We start from the raw sequence: 20,256 nt of genomic DNA, 5'->3' as shown, positions 1-20,256 counted from the left end.
TCTCAATAGAATGGTATGAATAAAGTCTACGGAAACTAAAAACACAAATGTAAAAATTTCGACGTTTATTAAAAACAAAATATATCAAAATGTTGCAGATTTTGGGTTTAGAAGTCAGCAGGCGCAGAAATCAGGCCGAAATCTTTCACAGCCGACAATCATTATTAAAGACGCGTTTCCGAACTGTTTACATTATCTTTCTTCTTTATATTACCAGTACAACTTCTCTGAAAATTTGTTACTTTTTCGTGAATCATTCTGCATATCGAGTATTAGCAAAATATAGGATCTCTTGAACAACTTTTCAACAGTTAAATGTAAAAATGTTAAATTTAACAATTGTTACTACGTCGAAGCTATATATTTTTCGTATTAGACACACACATATACACACACACACACACCCTTTTAACCTCTTAAATACTTGCTCAATAGAAAAACATTAAAAAAAAAATTATCAAAATCTCCTAATTTGAAACGATCTATTTTTCGGTACTAGACCATTTATGAAAGTAACTGAGAAAAATTACCGCCATTTTTGTTAGAGTTATTATACCGCAATCTTTTTACTACAAATTTTTTGTTTTTCATTGTCATTTAAATTTATATGTTTAACCCTATTTTATCCACAAAAAAATTTTCAATTGCTTTTTATAGTGTCTAACACGAAAAGTAGATAGTTTCGAACTAGAAATTGTTAAATTTCACTTTTTTACATTTAAATGTTGAAAAGTTGTTTAATGGTTCCCATCTTTCTTAACGCTATAAATATAATTGAAAAAGAAAAAAAATATATATATATATATACATATAAAAAAATTATAATTTTGAAATGTCAATACGTTTGCTAAAATGATACGGTTGTAAAATCCGTATTAGCTCATTTAACCAGGAGGAATACAAGTGGCAAAATATATGTTTATTTAGAGTATTCGTTCTCAAGTGGGAGATAACGCTCCCTTGTGGGCGCTGGGGAACCAGGGAGGGCGGTAGAAGGCCCACAAAAAATTGGGGGGTTCAGGCGGTCTAGGAAGGCGATGGCTGTTTAAAAAAAGACAAAAATTATGTTATCCTATTTTAAAATATTAGCCTGATATTAGCAGATTCGTTAAAGCACATCAAATTCATTAATGTAAGTGTAATTTTTCAATTTAAAATTTTGTTTTAATTATGACAACTACTGTTGTTATGTAACTATATAGATGCAACTGTAATTTTTTTGAAAGCAATTTTAATACAAATACTTCCACATATGATTAAATATGCGTTTTAATTGCTCCTATTTAAAATATAAGTTTTAACTCAGAAATAGGATATGCCATGTTTAAAAACAATAATTGAAACTGCTGTTTTTAAGACCCCTTTTTAAAAACAGTAATTGCAGTTATTATTTTTAACAGATGGTAAGTTAAAAATTATGGGAACGCTAGAAAATTTAAGATTCTTAATGTGGACGGTGGGCGAAAAAGTTTGAGAATCAATGATTTATAACATCACTGAAAGAGCCACGTAGTAAATGTGTAAAACATAGTTTTTTCCTGTAACAATCTTATCTAAATGTCTATTTTAATAACTGCTCTATCTTTTCTTTTTTATGACACAATTATACGACATAAATAGGTAATTTAAATTTAAATTCTAGCAAATTAAGTTCATTATATTAATTGATATTACAATGGCTTTTTTTAATTATAAATAATTAAACATATTTAAATAAGTCGGCAGTGATATCTCTGAAAATTTGTATAGAGCGTAAAATTTAAACTTTCTCTATGCACTAAAATTGAAAATTATTAAAATTACGACTTTCATTTTCTTAACTATTTTTTTAATTACAAAAAAAAAATAGAAGCGTGAAATTATTTGTTTGAGAAGTCAAAATTAACGTAATTTAATCTTAATGTATTTTTACGATTACCTTTAGCTAGGTACGCGTTAAAAAAAAAAAATATTTTAATTGCATTATTTTTGGCAAATTGCAAAAAAATACTTTTGGATGTAAAATGTACCCTCCAACTATGAGATAAATACCGAAAACATTTCCATTTATATAATAGCTAATTTAGTAAACGTTATAAGTACATAACTTTCATGTATCTACCCTTGAAGAAGATAAAAAGTTTTAAAAATTTTATGAAAATCTTGACCAAAATTATTATTGAGATATATTCTTTACATTCTTTTGTAAAACTTCAGAGTTCTTCTTCCTACTTTATTTTCATAGTTTATTCATTTAGAATGTAGTTTAAAAAAAAACTCTTTCAAATTAAGAAATTATAACATAAAATTTGAAGCAAATGCTTAGATATTTTAATTTTTTCTTTCTCTTTCGCATTATATAAATTATTAAGAATGTTATTTTATATCTGTTTGTTCTAATAGGTTCGTTGTACCGATTTTATTTACTATTTTTATAAATATGTACCCGGGTGAAGTCGAGAAACCTATCGGTCGGTAAAGTATCTATTACTCATAACCGTATTACGCTTTTGAATTTATTTAATAACGTATAAAAATAAAAACAAAAAACACCAGATAACCACAAAAATTGTGATAAATACGTATTAATACCCAAAATGTACTTATAAGAATGTCATTTTTTTATCAATATCTCCAAAACAGTCGTGACTTGAACCCAGTTGGAGGGAGCAAAATAAATCATCCTCCAAAAAAGTAACATCATATAAACGGTGAAATAATAAAAAATCAAGCGATAAAAAAGAATTACATCGGGTAGTTTGAAACTGAAAAAATAAATAGTGCAACTTATATTCAGAGGAGACGTTATACTGGACCATTTAAAACATACACTCATGAATGATTACAGAAACATACCGAATTAGCTTCCTCATTAATAAAGATGTGAACAGATGAAAATAGTACAATTTACATACCCACTCTCATTGATTTTTCGAAAACTAATACCGTTCAATTTACTGGCAAACAAAAATCGGTAGGTAACAAATTCAATATCGGTTTTGCTAGCGGCAGACAGAGAGATCGGCACGAAGTATCCAAAACGATTCAGTTTACAGAGGTATCAGATTATAGAGATACCCTAGGGATAAAATTCTTTTTACTTCTATTTTTTTTAAACGGATAAGTTTCTTACCCGAGTCTGATGTAAAATTAATACTTTAAATTCGGCAAATAAATTTTTATTCCCCAAAGTTGCACGTATAGTACGGTTTTGCAAGGTGATATTTTTTTTTTTTAAACAGGCATTTCTTTCAACCTCCTATCATTTTTTTATCAATTTTTGGTAAAATCAGGTCGATTTTCGATTACAGTCACCTTACTTTATGTTATGACGTACGACCTCAAATCTTTGTTAAGAAAGAAGCGAGATCGGATGTTAAAAATACATTATTTATTTTACAATAAGTAGTATAATATTATCTTAGGGAAATACAACCGTCTTCCAAAAGAAAATAAAGAAAAAAATTTTTTTACAAGTTTTTTAGTAGTAGATGCTAAATTAAAGCGGTTACAAACAATTAATTTCATGCCGACTTCAAAAAAATAGAAGTAATAAAAATATTATTTTTATTTATTCAATGTTCAATCTATTGCTGCAATAGATTTCATTACATTTCTGGCCTTTCAGTAAAATGTTTCATCAGACATGTTTTTATAATCAACCGGTTATTTACACACTCTTATATGTCCCCAATTCATAAAAGAATCTTCACCTCTACAGATAACATACAGGAGATGCGAAGATTTTTGGCCTGAAAAGATGTTCAGTAAGGCAAAGCAATCCTTAAGGTTGCCACAGATTCCCTTCGAGGATTGTCCAGAATTTTATTCTCGCCATTAATTAGAGCTATATACTGTTTACCTTTCGTCCGAGTCGTTAGATGATTCAGGAAATTCCGTTTAAACCTTCGGTTTATAAATTTTTAACGGAATGGTAAGACAGGACATGTTTTAGTCATCATTATTCGGGTTCCTCGCTACCCCAACGAGTCAGCCTTCTCATTTCCTTCAATTCCAGTGTGAAATGGTATCCATTCAAAAGTTACTGAAACGTCAACTTAACCGTTAACTGCTTAATTTCAGATATTCTTGGGAGTCGAAACAACGAGATCTCTTGGGAATTTAAAGATCTCACCAACAGCCGTTTTAAAGCAATGTTAATTGTCTCCAGCTCACCATCGAAATGAATTTGATTTCGTCCTATAAATAAATAAAAACTGAAAAGAAAAACCATAGAAACCAACTCCAACGCACTCTCCATCTCCGTTAAAAAGCCGTCAGTATAAATATGGAACCATTCTGGCTCGGGATAGAGATCTTGTACAAAAGTTTTCGCGATGATTTTCAATAGTATCCAACCATCCAATTACCTGAACGGCTCTCATAAGTTCAGTCTAGCTTACGTTGAATGTACGTAATAGGCATTCTGGAAGTTCAAGATTATTTCTATGCTACAAGGAGACACAAACTCCTCCATGATCTCCTTGATCTTTTGTGTTTTTAAACAGCATTTATGGGAGCATATCTGTGCCAGTAGTCGTCAAAAGGAAATCTAATTAACTTTTCCGAAAAAACGCTAATCGTTTTATTTCCATTTCCGTTTCTAATGACTGATTATTCGTAGCAGCTTGCAATGAAAAAATTGGTGTTGTTTTCACAGTCCTCAGCAATAAATAGCATGGCCTGGTTCTACACCCGTGTCATCTCAGTCAAATTTACCGACGATAGCACTTCACACCCGTACAGCAAGAGAGGTTTAATATAAATTGTGTATGTTAAGTTTAACATTAATAAAGAGAACCCCCACTACTTCCCAGCAAATCATTTACGTATATTTAATTTGTTCCTTACTTTCTCTAAAGTCATGTCTGACAACATAATTCTTCCGTCATTTTTGCATCCAGGAACAGGCCAAGGTAAATGGGATCGCCACACTTCTGCAACTGCTCGCCCTCATACATGAAATTAATCTGGGAGAGTTTGCATAACATAGAAAACGTTATAAAAAGTCTTCTCTGTACTAACCGTCATGCTATTCTCATAGGACCAGTTACTAGAGTGGTAAGAGCTGTATTAATTTTGGTAGGTGGTTAATGTATTTTGCTTTTCGGTAATGAAACCCTCATAACAAGATCGTCTGCATAAAATGCTGTCCTTATCCCCTCTATGTTTCGTAGGATAGGTATCAACTCGTTCATCATGATATTGAACATGGTCAGGCTCAGTTGAGGAACACCAACATTTTATTTCTTAAAATTCATAACGTATAGTTGACCCACGTAGCACAGAACCGTTGGTTGATGAACAAGTAAAGCCACCTTAACATATTCCCACTAATATTATAGTTTTCACTGCTTTTCGTATAACTTCATCCTCTAGATAGAGTTATACGCATCTTTGAAATCTACGAAAACCGCTTCAAAGAGTCGTTTCAAATTTATCCAGACAGTCCTTATTTTCCAGATTAAACTGTAAAAGTTGTTGCGTGGTTGATCGATATTTCCTGAAGCCTGCCTGCTCCTGGCAAATAATATTCCTGCCGGCCTCCATGGCGCGAGTGGTAGCGTCTCGGCCTTTCATCCGGAGGTCCCGGGTTCGAATCCCGGTCAGGCATGGAATATTCACGCGCTACTTTTCATTTATCTCATCCTATGAAGCAATACCTAACGTTAGACCTGGAAGTTAAAAAAAAATTCCTGCTTTCAAGAAAACTGGTGAGCCGAACATTTACCATTCTCTCCATAACTTTTGCCGAAACGCTAGTCAGAGAAATTGAACGGAAGCTTGAGAGAGTGGCAGGAGATTATTTTGATTTCATAATAGGTACAATTATTGTCTTCCTCCAGGATGTTGGGACAGGCGATATCCATATTTGCTTAAATAGTGACAACAGCGTCCGCAATGCAACCGGACCAGGTTTTTGAAGAATTCTGCCATTATCATATCGCAACCAGGCGCCTTTTGTTCTTCAAGGAATGGACGGCTCCTTCAACCTCCTGTATGATGAATTCATCATTGAAGATGTCTTGAAATTTGTCGTTCCAAGCCCCTAACATTTGTTGGTTTATATATTTCTCCTGACCATTAAGTTATTTTGGCAGCTCTCGCGCTTTGTAAAGTTTTTGTTAAGCGCTTTTGCAAGTCCCCTCTCCTCAAGGATCTTCTTTCGCCCGCCGTTAACTGGCTGCTTACATGATTCTCGATTGCCATCCAAGGAAGATATAAATCTGGAAACTTTTTTTAACTTTTTCCTAAAGTTTAGAGTATCCAGAAACTTGGAACAGAACGGGAAAGGTGCATACCAATTCATCTGATATACGAATAGGCCAAAAAAATAGTCGTTCGTTAGAAACGCAAAGACGAAAAATTATACAATTATTTATCATTTAAATAATGAATCATACGATAAAAATATCTTCAATTCATCTATGCAGGCAGCCTAATACGTTTTGTTTAAAAAATGTTCCATTTAAGATACATGAAAAAAAAAACGTTCAACGGGATCGCTAAAAGAACGTCCTCTACAAAGCAGAAAATAAACCGTCTATATAGGTCTTTTTTAGTGAGGAGAAAAGCTTGAACATAAGTAAGGATACGTAATGTATCACATTTTTGTACATACACGCAGTATGATTTGCAATCGCTAACAAATATGAGTAGTTGAGGTTGTTAGAGCTTTTGAAGGGAGAAATAGAGAAGGGGAAAAGGCTTCCTTATCTACAATAACTACCATCCTGACTATAAAACAAACCTATTAAATGAGTCAACCTACGTGGAAAAGACATAAATCACAAATTATAGTGTATGCCAGTCGGTTTATTATACCAGTAAGATATATGTACAAATGTCCATGCGTATACAACAAATAAAGGGTTGCAAAGTTTTTAGCTTAATTGCTTTCCAGTAGAAACAAAACAACTACGTAGATTTCTTTGTGTTTAAACATTTTACAATCTTTGCCAATTTTACCGGTATTAGAGTTCACATATATTTTTTTATGAGTAAACTAACTTATTACATTTCATTTCATCGCTTTGGTAATATAGCAGTTTTATTACATATTCATTTCATGATGCGGATTCTTAACTACTCTAAACAATATTTTTCTTCTCTTAATGAAATAATAGTAAAAATGTTTATCTGTTAGGGGCCTTAACCTAAATTTAGAAGATGTGACATGAAACTTAATTACTCCCGAAAACGGAATGATAATAATAACGACCATTTATGCTGGATTAATTAGGAGAAAATAAGGAAAAAAGTTATTTCCCGTTGCGTTCTTTAATGCACCGAAATACAGTTTTAAATTGGCACGCTAACGCATGGAAAACAGTTAAAAAAAAAGAATATACCTATACGCAGACCTACAAATAATAATAGTTATTCCGAAAATAATAAAAGAGAATTCCATGAACATAATTACTTCAGGGAAAACGATTATAACTGATGTATTTTTTTTGTATTTCACTTGTTTCATGCGTCACAGTTATTATAAAGACTTACGGTATAGCGTAAGAAACAACTATAAACATGTATATATTTTATGGTAAGCGATGTTTCTAATCCGTAATAGAAATTATATATAAAATATATGATAATAATTTTCATTTACTTGCGAAAGATTACTAACAGGTGCAATTCTCATAGCTTTTATTCAATCTTCACTGATCGCACAATCTTAACTACCATATTTCCCTTAGGAACCGGTAACCGATAACAATTTCGTTAAAAAATTATTTCATTATTTTTATGATGAAATTTTATTTGATTTAATTCTTCACTCCTGAAATCGTTAAAACTAATACACACCCAAAGTACGTAAATCAAAAAATACAGGAAGGAACCCTCCCCCGTTTGAAATTTCAAAGAAAATTTCTGTGAAAGTTATATGCAACTGTATTCTCTTAAATTATCATCACTTAACACTCTTTTGCTTAAATACATATTGCTTTCTAAATTAAAAAAACAAGTTTTATGTAAACGGGGACTGATTTAGTTTTCTAACCCCTTTTTTTGTAAAGTGCATCCTGATCGAGTAAATGTCAAAAATCTATTTTTCGTTTAGAGGACTGCTTCACATTACTAAATATTGCGAGTCGAAAAATAGTAGACTGCTAAAATATGAATAATGGAAAGTGATATAAATTCATTTTCCATAGCACATTTAAAACAGATAATCTCGTTCATATTTAATCCTGAAGAAACATTAAAACTGACAAAATTGTTTTTTCTCTGTTTTTACATTGAACTCGAAAGTAACGTGAAAATCTAAAGCAACCCAGAAGTTATTAGGTGTTTTTGCATAAAACGAAACGGCGGCTTTTTATAAAACCTTACAGGCGTGTTTTTAAAATAAGGTCCGTTTTGAAACAATAACAACACTGAAAATACGAACGAACTTCATCATTTATCTACATTTATTTACTACTTTCCTATATAGCTATCTTCAACACATTTTTTTATAGCTTTTCACTAGTTCTACATTCCCTCTTCAAGAAATTCTGCCGCCAGTGGCTTAAACCACGCAGTAAGCCATTTTTTTAATCGGTCGTCATCGTCAAACCTTTACGATGTAATCCGCTGTTTAATGTGAAGAAGGAGAAAATAATAGCTGGGAGCTAAATTAGGGCTGTAGGGGTACGATTGAAGATTTTCCAACGAAATTCTTTCTCATCGTAATGTTTCTATCTAGGTTGAACTTGCTCATCCACAACCTACGTTCTCGCTCTAAATTTACATAGTTTACGTATGAAGATTCACTTACGTGCTATCCTATTAAGTACTATTTTATTGTAAACAAACCTCGTAGCTTATGATAGTTGCGCGTGCAGATTATATGTTTTGATGTTATTTGTTTGATTTATGATAAGACTTATATTTGATGTTTTAATTTGGCGCCGACTGAATCCAGTTATTCACGAATTAATTACATGGCAGCTTCTTTCTTTTTCCTGTTTAGCCTCCTGTAACTACCGTTTAGATAATTCTTCAGAGGATGAATGAGGATGATATGTATGAGTGTAAATGAAGTGTAGTCTTGTACATTCTCAGTTCGACCATTCCTGAGATGTGTGGTTAATTGAAACCCAACCACCAAAGAACACCGGTATCCACGATCTAGTATTCAAATCCGTGTAAAAATAACTAAGACTAGGACTTGAAAAATAACTAAGACTAGGACTTGAACGCTGTAACTCTCGACTTCCCAATCAGCTGATTTGGGAAAACGCGTTAACCACTAGACCAACCCGGTGGGTTAATTACATGGCAGATGTATCTAAAGTTATATCACTGATGACAAAAACACGATAGACGATAATGTATTATATAAATACCGGTGAGGACTAACAAATTGAGTCACCCGGTACATTACTGCACTAATACAATCGCACACGCTGCAGTAAAATTTCACTACTACAAACAAGAGTTAGGATAGCTCTTATGCTGAACACAGTATGTAATCTATACTACAGATTAGGTATACCTATTAGGTATATACCTATAGATTAATTCACCGTGCAGTGGTGTCGGTATAAGCATGCCCTATAATGATCAGCTTTTACTCGCTACGCTCTATCCAAATAGTTACCCACCTGCCTTAAATTTGGCGTTAAAATAAAACCGGTTCGGTCGGATCTCGAAACACTGAATTCCCTTACAAGGAGGCTAGGTTTAACGGTCTGTGCTATTCCAACATACTCACACGATTAACTGAAACCGACTTGTCATAGAGTCGGATTGAATTGCAAACATTTAGACAAACCATCAAGAAATCATCACACATTTCTCTTTATGAAATTTTTTATGGGACTTTTTGAAGGAATTCTGTTGTAATCTATTTATATATGTTGAGAGTAATCTGAGAAACAATTCTTCAGATCGAAAGGGTTTTCAGGAGCGCTTACCCATGATTCGATAAGCGTTTCCATCAGTGCCTAGTAGATATGGCCGGCCTTCAGTTTCAGTTGACATTCTTGATCCAGGTTTTTAAATTTAAAAAAAACAGAAGAATTTTATCTTATGAATAATAACTACCAGGTATTGTACCACTATAAAATAAACCTATAAACTATCGAAAAATTAAGTTTTTACTTTGAAATTTTATATTTTGGTTTATGTGCAGTAAAAAAAGGCTTATATTTTTCCGCTACCCAAGAGAAATTTCAACCTAATCGGTCGATAAATAAAATAACTACATCCGATTAAAGACGTATACCTCTCCATGGGACATACTCTAAACTTGAAAGTAGTATCGACATCCTACGTGATTCGGACAGAAGCATGACCGATCGTTAACGTAAAGACCACTGATACGATCTTGGCAAGGGACTAAAATGTTTTAAAGAACTATAAAAAAAGTACTCTGATATCAAGAAAGAACTGGTTGCAAGAAACGCAAAGCCTGAACCCTTGATAAAAACAAAACCTTAAAGAAACTTGATAAAAATTAAAAAATGGAGTGAACAGAATCATCGTTGAGACTGCTTATACGAGGTGAGCCAAGGATCTCTGAATATCGAATATGTATTATTTTTACTCTAAGTTTTCCACCTAATTTTCTTTAAATCAGAATCAATTTTGATTTATTGATTCTCACTAAATCAAAATTGTGTACGTAGTACTCGAGTAATCTTTATCAATTTTATATGAATCTTGATTTCCAAAAATCGGATATTTTTTAGTATAAAAATTATCCGTTTGTCATATGCAACAAAATTAAAAGGGACCATTAAATGAGCATCTTTTAGAAGGTTAAAAATAAAGAACTATCGAAATCGGTAAAGAGAAAGACGTGAAAGATAAGATCAAAGTCAAATTGATCTTTTAAAAGATAATTCACTGATTTACGATTTCTTATTTTACGTTTACAATATAAACGTAATACAATATAAACGTACAATATAAACGTTTAGCAATATAAACGATGAGAGTACTCATCTTAACAATTCTTATCTATTCCACTGAAGGAAGAAATTTCACCGTAAAAATTTCATTCCATGCATACTGGCGTCAGGAAGAAGCATCCGGCCGTAAAATTCTTTCAGAGTATTTCCGTTAAAAAAAACTGGGTCTAAAGAACGTAAAAAATTTCTTTGTACAAAATTTTTATTCTTCATCTGACTAAACTGGACGTGAATTTTATATAAGTTTAAATCAATATTTTAGTTATAGGGTAATAAATAATGTTGTAAAATTTAACGAAAACTGATCGTGAGGGTTATAGAATAATGGATTTCTTACGCGTTTGACGTAATAGAAAGAATAGAGTTACATGTTATAACTACTGTTGAATGGGAACTGTTTATTTGCGTAGAATTCATATGGCCTATTCAACTGTGCATAGAAACAGCTCAACGCATAGCAATCAGTTTATATTTGTCTACAGGATTTACATGACTCTATCAATGTTAAATGCGAAATGAATTTTTAATATTAAAATTGCTGCCAGAGTATATCGTAAACTTTAAAACAAAAAAAATTTCGACGAAACCATAATGCATATTAAAATAATCTACGCAATAAATGAAAAATATTTATTTATTTTATTTATCTATATAAACAACGCATTCTGTTCCGAAGATAATAATGCGTTGTATATATGACGTTAGAAGCGGGTAGATGTATGCTATTCCACGAGTAAAATAAGGAACTGCCCCCCCAGTCTTTTACCTGAAAAGTTAAAGGGAAACCGAGTAAAACTTTGATCAGAGCAGAATTATAGAAAAAAACTTGATTATTCATATAATAAAAAATAGATATAGTTAAGTCCATATTAATTATTTAAAATATGAACACAGAAAATAATTCTAAAGTAAATACATTAAGATATTAAATAATTATACGTAATAAAAAAATTATAAAATAATTCACATTAATGAGTTAAAAAATGTTAAATTAACGACGACAATTAATTCCCAGATACAACTAATACAATAACCAAAGCCAAAAGAACATTATCGCGTAGATACGTTAGCGATAGTACAATATGAAAAATTGAATCATTGTTATTATATAGCCGTTTAATAGATGTCGATTAATCTACCATTACAGTTGGGAAGAATCCCCTTTTATTCGCTCTTTGGGATTTGAGACCTGATTCGGATTCTCCATCAAAAATTAGGGGGAACATCTTTCAGAAAATTTCAATTGAAATATCCAGGGAACCTCCAAAGGGGCTCGAAATTGTGAAAAATACGCCCATCTGAATCGGTAGATTACTCTATCGCCCATCCAGTTGAGTAATAATAGTATTTTTTTGAATGAAGTTAAGGGGAAATAATGAGAGTATGTTCTAATACATAATTTTTAATTTGAAAATTATCTTTTGATGGCTCAATTAATATTTTAATTGTACTTACTTACATTTCGATAAATAAGGAGATAAGAATAAGGAAAAAAAATATTCAAATATAACTTTAAAATATAGCTCTAAAATTTGTAAAAAAAAAAAAAAAAAAAAAAAAAACAACATAAATTCACCACAGGAATCTGAACACATCTCAGGATTTGTCGACCACAGACTGTACAAGACTACATTTCACTTACATTCTTACATACCATTCTCATTTATCCTTTAAAGAAATACGTTGCGGTGGTAACGGAGGCTAAACAGAAAAATCTGATAAAATTTTATTTCATTAATGATAATTTTTAATTTTTTTTATTATTATTGAATTATTTATTGTAAACATATCTTTATAATCAGAGGTTAATAATTATTAATAAACCAAAAAATGTAAATTAAAAAAAGGAGTGAAGTCGATTCGAACCAACCATATATTTCATTAATTGAAATTTTATTTGGCTATAATTCTGGAACAAATGAAAATAAGTACTGCTTATGATATCGTTGAAAAGCTCTCAATGAGGGCTTGTTACTGCAGTTAAGAAAAAATCAAAAATCCACATTCTTTTGAATTTTGGGCTTTTTTTGAACACTTTTGGTTTAGTCGATTGCAATCAAAAGAGGAGATGCAAACTAGATCATACAACAGTCCTAAATTCAAAATTTGAACATCCTACTGCTTATCAGTTTTCAATTATGCTAGATATATAAGTATGTAGAGATGTCACGCCGAAACTAGTCAAAATGGATATTTCCATTGAAATCTGGAAACCGACATCTTTCGCGGTCACACTACTTCCTTTAGCTTCATACAAGGAAATGAAATAAAATATGAAAAAATATCAGAAGTTATTATTGAAATAAAATTTACGTACTTTTCATTTTAAAAATATGCAAAATTATTTTGAATAAAATTGAATTTTGTTTGGAAAAATTAAATCCAATTTTTTGGGGATTTTGGACACTTTTGGTCCAGTCGATTACAATCAGAAAGGAAGGTGTGCAACTAGATGTTACAACAGTTCTAAATCCAAAATTTCAACATTCTACGACTAATCGTTTTTGAGTTAAGCGAGATACATACGTACTTGCAGACATCACGCCGAAACTAGTCAAAATGGATTCAGGGATGGTCAAAATGAATATTTCTGTTGAAATCGGAAAATCGAAATTTTTTGCGATCACAATACTTCCTTTACTTCGTTCAAGGAATTAAAAAGAGAGATTTTGGAATTTGAACTCGATTTTATAGTCGATATGCACAGTCGATCATCGATGCAAAAATCGTTCGACCGTTACCGGCAAATAATATTAGTTTTAAGATTAGATTAATAAATTTATAATTTTTGTTTGTAATTTGTTACAGATAATACCGAAATCTGGAGAAGTATTTACTTGTGAATGTATTCCAAAACCTGATTTTAAAACGGATGTACCGATTAATCTACATAACGATAATAAAACGTTCACTAGTTCATTAGAAGTTTGACAAACGACTTCACTGACCGCATACAATTATGAAACTACGAATAATACGCCGATTGGTGCTGGTAATTTAAATAACACTCACGGAGGAGGCCGTGAAAGACAACAGTTTGCGGATTAATAATCCGAAAATTTGGTGTCAACTGTACTTAACATATATAAAGGATATATTTTATCGTATAATTAAATATATTACAAACATGTAAAATTAAAATTATAAAATAATATAATTATTGTTGTTATTCGTTGGGGATTTTTATATAGAATTAATTCTATTGTATATTTTATTGTAAAATTTTAATTATTGTAGTTATATAAATTATAACTGTTTTATATAAATAGTACACGTAAAATATAAATATAGATGAAAATATATGTATCTATTAATTGTTATCGATTAATGTTTTTAAATTAAAAATATCAGATCTTTTTGTAATTTATGTTTTATTATTAATGCATATACGTTATAAGATAATCTATAAAAAAAAATATCGTCAATGTTAATATGTTTAATATTAATTATTAACGTTCATATCTTTAATTTTATTATCTACATCATAGTAAAACTCCTGATTTTGTCCTGAGAATTGAGATCTCGGAGATGTAGTCAGTTTTTGAGGTTGATTTTTTTTTTTAGTAGTTGGGGTATGAGAGCATCATTCAAGGTAAAGTTGTTTTCGGCCATGAGGATATAATTTAATGTCGAGAAAAATGTTATTAAGTTTGGTTTTATTTAGATCAGAGGTCAATAAAGGAGGGGCGAGCATGTAGCCGTTTAGTGTAAAAGTTTGAGTAGCTGCCTTAGTTTTTTTGTTTAGGAGTGGTTTTATGAGCAAACGGTTAAATGAATTCGGAAAAAGTCGGCCCGATCCCTGAAGGGGTGAGGGCAGCCGAGACGAGCGTACAAGGCGTCGAAGGCTAGTCGAAACACTAGAACGGCAATACCTTGGCCGTTGGAAACTTAAAAAGGAGATTTTTAACAAAATAAATGGAAAAATTTAATATTAACACAGATTTAAATTTTTTTTGGATCGTTTACAAATTATGTAAGAATAAAATAATACTTTTTAGATTCCCCCTTCACACAAGCATGATTCCATCAGATTTTAGAAAATATTTTTTCTTTTCGTAGTAATTATGTAATATATTCAATTTTCAAGAATATAATTTTAAAAATACGAACCAAAAACTATTTTTTGTAACGTAAAAAAAACAGAATTTATTTCAATTTTTTCAACTGTTTTGTTATTTAGTATAGATTAAATTTTAATTTTGAAACTATTAAATCTAAAAAATCTATAGGCTTAATGTTTTTTCATTTGAATAAAAAATAATAGATGTGATTAAATATATATATATATATATATATATATATATATATTAAAAAAATATATAAAAACCAAAATCCTTTGCTTTTTATAACATAGAGTTTATGTTTTGCCTTCAAAAATTCAGTTTTGGGAATATGTATATATTTTTTATAAAAATTATAATATGTATTAAGAAAAAAAAATAATATAAATTAATTAATTATTGTTTGTACGAAATAATAGATAAGTGTTAATAACAAAATACATTCTGAAAATTATTTATTATAATGTTATATTATTTAACTGATGTAAAAACTACGTTTCCCATAAAATATTTTAGTTATTTTATATAACGAAAGACTAAATTCATTATTTATCGTTTTTTTCTTTTTTTTAAAAAAATAATAATGTAGTTACTTCTTTTTTCAAATTATACATTTGCTATAAAATTGTTCAAAAATCATTCTGTCTTTATTCGAGTTTTATTTTAAAATGATCAGTAGAATAATCTATAAATTTCTACCGATGGATCTTGCGTAAGAATATTTTAAAACCTCCCTTTACATAATGATTAGATGCCTCTTCGTATCCTCTACACTGTTAAATAAAAAAAAATTAACAAATAGAATTGAATTCTAACATTAAATTACGATTATTTTATTAACCATTAATTTTTTTAAGTACTTCCCAAGAGCTCTGTGATTATATCAGAACGTTTTTTTTTTTTTTTTTTTTTTTTTTTTTTTTTTTTTTTTTTTTTTTTTTTTTATTAAAAAAAAATTAAAATATTAGTACTATGGAGACATATGTTTATTATTCCAGTCGATGATGTAAAACAAACTACTCTGCTGCTAATACAATATGTTGACAGATAATGAAACTATTCCCTTGATATCGTCTACAAATATAATTTTCTTAATAGAAATCTATTACTTCTTTGCAATTTCATTTCTCCTAAAATGTATGATCGAAATTAAAAAAAATATTGCTTTGAAAATAATATTATATATCTTTTTAATAATATTTTTTTTTTTAATCACATTTGTTTTTAAATAATTTAAATTAATGTGAAAGCACTTAACGGAAACATCAAGTAACAGAAAACAGTAAGTGAAAAAAATAAAATTATAATAACATAACATTACATTCTATAAAATGATGTGGAGAAAGTTGCAAGCTATGAAATGGATACGCCCCCGACTCGGATAGATTCTGAACTCGTGTCAGCACCAAAGAAAACGAATGTCATTATTGAAATGGAATTTTAAAAATCTACCCCTAGAGATTTTTTATTTCGTTTTATTTAATCCGACTGTAAACTATGACCCGAATAAAAGTTTTCCAAGAATCTGTGATTAATCCAAACGAGTAAACTCAGATTAAGAGCAAAAACTAAAAGAATAATATTTCACTTATATTCGTAGGTTACAATCGATCTCTTTAGTACAAGGAAATGTAAATAAGAGCTGTCATACATTATTAGTCAACTATTGATGATCTCGGTTATAATTTTAAGATCTTAAATTTTAATTAGATTAAATAAGGAACCCTTTAAAATTTGATCGAAATTAAAAAGGACAGTTACTCTGCCACGAAGTGGTAGCGTCTCGGCTTTTCATCCGGAGGTTCCGGGTTCGAATCCCAGTCAGGCACGGCCTTTTTTATACACTACAAAATTCCATTTCCATTTCCTACGCACAAGCTTCACGTTTATGTAGCGAAATCATCAAACCAAAAAAAAAATTAATTTTGGAAATTGAAAACTACCGCTTTGAAAATAATTATTAACCTACTCAGCTCGATTGGATACCTTCAAGTAGCACACGATTTCAGCGGGAGGGGTCGGTCATCCATCTGATTCCTCTACGATTAGCATCGTCCATTCCACTCTTTTTATCCCTTCCTCCTGATTTTGATTTCTACAGATGACGGTCTAACCCCGATAAGTCCATCGCTTCGATAGGCGAAATCCGTAAAGCCAATTCATCCTCTGTGCGAAGTCCATCTCGTCGAAAGGTTTGATCTGTGAACTGTCACAGATCAAACCTTCAGCTGTGATCTTTCACAGCTGAAACGAATCGCGTAAAGCCTTATTCCTCTTTAAATACGAAGTATATGTTGCAAAAAATTTGTATATTTTTTGCAACATTCAGTCATTATAAATTGCATTCTGCAACAGTCATTATAAATCCCGGATTTAACTAAAAATGTTTCGCCTTTTCTTTCTTATCATAACTAAAATAAAGTAATTAATTAGAAAACGGGAAAAGTAACTCCAAGAAATCAATTTGTTGGAAAATGGAACACCGAATAGAACTTACTGAAACTGAAAGTAACACTTTTTTGGGGTATGTCCCGAAAGGAAATACTAAAAATTGAGATGTATTTTATTTTTGCATCGGCTTCAGCAAAACATAAAAAAGCGAGCTTTATTGTATAATTATTTGATATTATGTCGAATTTTCGCTTTTTTATACCAAATCGAAATGATAAAACTATTAAATCATATTTATAATATGTCATCCCGCTCAAGGGACCCCGAATTTAATATAATTAAATTATGATTTCTACAAGTAAAGTACTGCACAAAAAATCTACAGTGTAGCAGAAGTTCAAAACCTACATTCGTCATTCACGTCTAACAAATTTACTATTTCAATTTTATTATCGTTAATTTAAAAAAAAAGTGCATCAAATTTCTCAACATTTAAGGATTTATTTCATACTTTTCCGGTAAGAAAAAGAATGCGCCCATGTATACGACACAGATATTTGAACAATAACGTAAAATTTCAGTATAGAAATTTCTTTCTTGTCCAAAAAAAAGCAAAAGAAGAATAATAATTATTACCAAATTTTATTTTTAAACCTTAAATTTAGAAGACATATTTAATGAATTAATTAATTTGACTCAACTATTATATAAATTATTAAATTGAAAATTAATATAAATATTTGAAACAATATGTACTCTATTTATTAAGAAATATCGATATTTCTTTTTAAAACCCGAAAAGTAAAAGAAAAATATGAAAAATCTGTACTCTGCGATAATTATTGGTTTTTTAATTAATTTTACATCCTAACATTTAAATTGCCGAAATACAAAAATAAACAAGTTAAAGCTTTTTTAGGTCTACAAAATTTAACTTTTCTTATCAAACACAAAAGTATACGTACCAAAAAAATATTATTAACAAAAAACCTTTTAAAATTATACAAAAAAAAGAAGCTATAAAGATTCCTACTGACTATAACAATACAACAAAGGAAATGTTTTCCCTATGCAGATCAATTATTGTGGATGACGAATGTACGGTTCGTATTTAAAATAACAATATATTTAATTTTTAATAAATCGGATAACTTGGTTGTGAAATTTACCGTAATTTAAACCCGACATTTATTTTGACGTTTAAAAAATTGTTATTTTGTATTTAAGAATAATAAAGGTAGTCGTGTGGGAAAAGAGAAATGATAAAACATGTCGTGTAATCACGGAAAAGTTTCTCGTTTATCACGATTTCTAAACTATGATAACTTATTAAAAAAATTAAACAAGTATAATTTATCTATATTTATTTATTAATCGTGTAAAAAATTGAATACAATTATCCCCTCACTCAACATTTCCTTGGACCAAAGATAAGGGCTGTTTCCCCTTCGCCGCCTTCAATATTCTTTTTACGTACTTCTGTTTTAAAATAAAAACAAAAACATAATTCTGAACATTTAGATTATTATATTTATTTATTTTGGGGATGATGAGAGGTCTTTAAGAGTGTCCCAGATACAAATTGTTATTAAGAACACAAATAAAAATAAACAATTCGATTTTCCTTTGGTTTCGTATGGAACGTAACGGTAACGTGAACGTTAAACGCATCGTCAAACAATTTAAAAACGTAAAAGAAATAAAGCGGGACTACTGTGATAAAAAAATTCAATATTTAGACAGGATTCCGTTTCATATTAATCGCATTATTCTGTTCCGAGTACAACTGTAAATAGAAAAAGTCAAAACATTGGACGCGAGATGGAGACGGCGGGATAAGTATAGGCGAGATTTAGAGTACATCTACAATCGCCTATAGGTCAAATTGTCCTTCATCACACCAGTCTATTAATACTGTAAAACGATCCGATTTGTACTACACAACTTGATTCTACCCCAGACACGATATGTAAATATCGAGGTCGCAACCCACGATTACTTACGTTCCAAAGATTTTTACGAATTTCCTATCGATCGATGGAGTCGAACAATTTATCTTTATAAACCTGTATTTTCACTGAGGGTTTTCCGTCCTTCTGAAACATCGCAAAACACTAGTTTACTACCGCAACTATATAAAAAATTTTCAGTTTTGGAAAACAGTTTTTTACCAGCAATATATTTTCATTTACGGCAAAGTTTGTCTGTACTTAAATATAATTAAATAGGAATTTTGGGTGGAAATGGCATTAAATGTTATAAAATGTGTTTATTAGCAGTGAAAAGGGCAAACATTATTAACTACACGATCACGAAGTAAAGGTTTTTTCTCTTTATTATGAAGACTATTAATGTTTTAATAAAAAATCTTGTTCTTTCTAAGATCAAAATTCAACGACTATAAAACCTACAGATCTTAATACATCTTCGTTACTCAAATTTTCCTGTATTTCGTATTTCAAAAGTAATATTTTTTGATATTTTTATTTAAAAAACTACACGTTCTAATTAACCCGCAACGTGTTATGTCATCAAGTTATTTATGTTCTTTACTATTTATACAGACTAATAGAAATAGATCCATTATATAGTAAATTAAAAAAATCGATTTAAAAATTAAAGTAACTTTCTTTATGTCGTAACTTGAATCGTTAGATAAATAATTAAATAACTACTGATAACCTTTTTGTTTAGCTTTTATATTTGCTGAACAAAAGTATTAGAAAAAAAAAAGAATAATGTAAATGAAATAAAATAATTTAACTAACATATCTATGCTGATAATTGTTTGTTGCCGCTAATCATAAAATATATTGAATATTCAACACAACATTGCAACTAGTGTTTAATTTTATGTATCTATGGTATGTATGAATTTATATATTGTAAATAAGAAAATAATGTCAATTACTGTAAATATC

The 20,256-nt window shown here is 30.1% G+C and overlaps 1 protein-coding gene across 1 annotated transcript in view; it reads left to right on the top strand.

Moving 5' to 3' along the window:
* LOC142325420 (uncharacterized) overlaps window positions 1-14,246 on the top strand; it is a 234,438-nt gene extending 220,192 nt beyond the window's left edge. Inside the window, exon 5 of the mRNA XM_075367169.1 lies at window positions 13,692-14,246. Within this exon, the coding sequence (XP_075223284.1) occupies window positions 13,692-13,814 (123 nt within the window). The 3' untranslated portion in view covers window positions 13,815-14,246. The remainder of the gene's footprint in view (window positions 1-13,691) is intronic.
* Window positions 14,247-20,256: the final 6,010 nt, after the last annotated feature.

This window comes from Lycorma delicatula, chromosome 5 (genome assembly GCF_047948215.1).
Source record: "Lycorma delicatula isolate Av1 chromosome 5, ASM4794821v1, whole genome shotgun sequence".
Classification (NCBI taxonomy): domain Eukaryota; kingdom Metazoa; phylum Arthropoda; class Insecta; order Hemiptera; family Fulgoridae; genus Lycorma; species Lycorma delicatula.
This window is presented reverse-complemented; position numbering and strand designations above follow the sequence as displayed.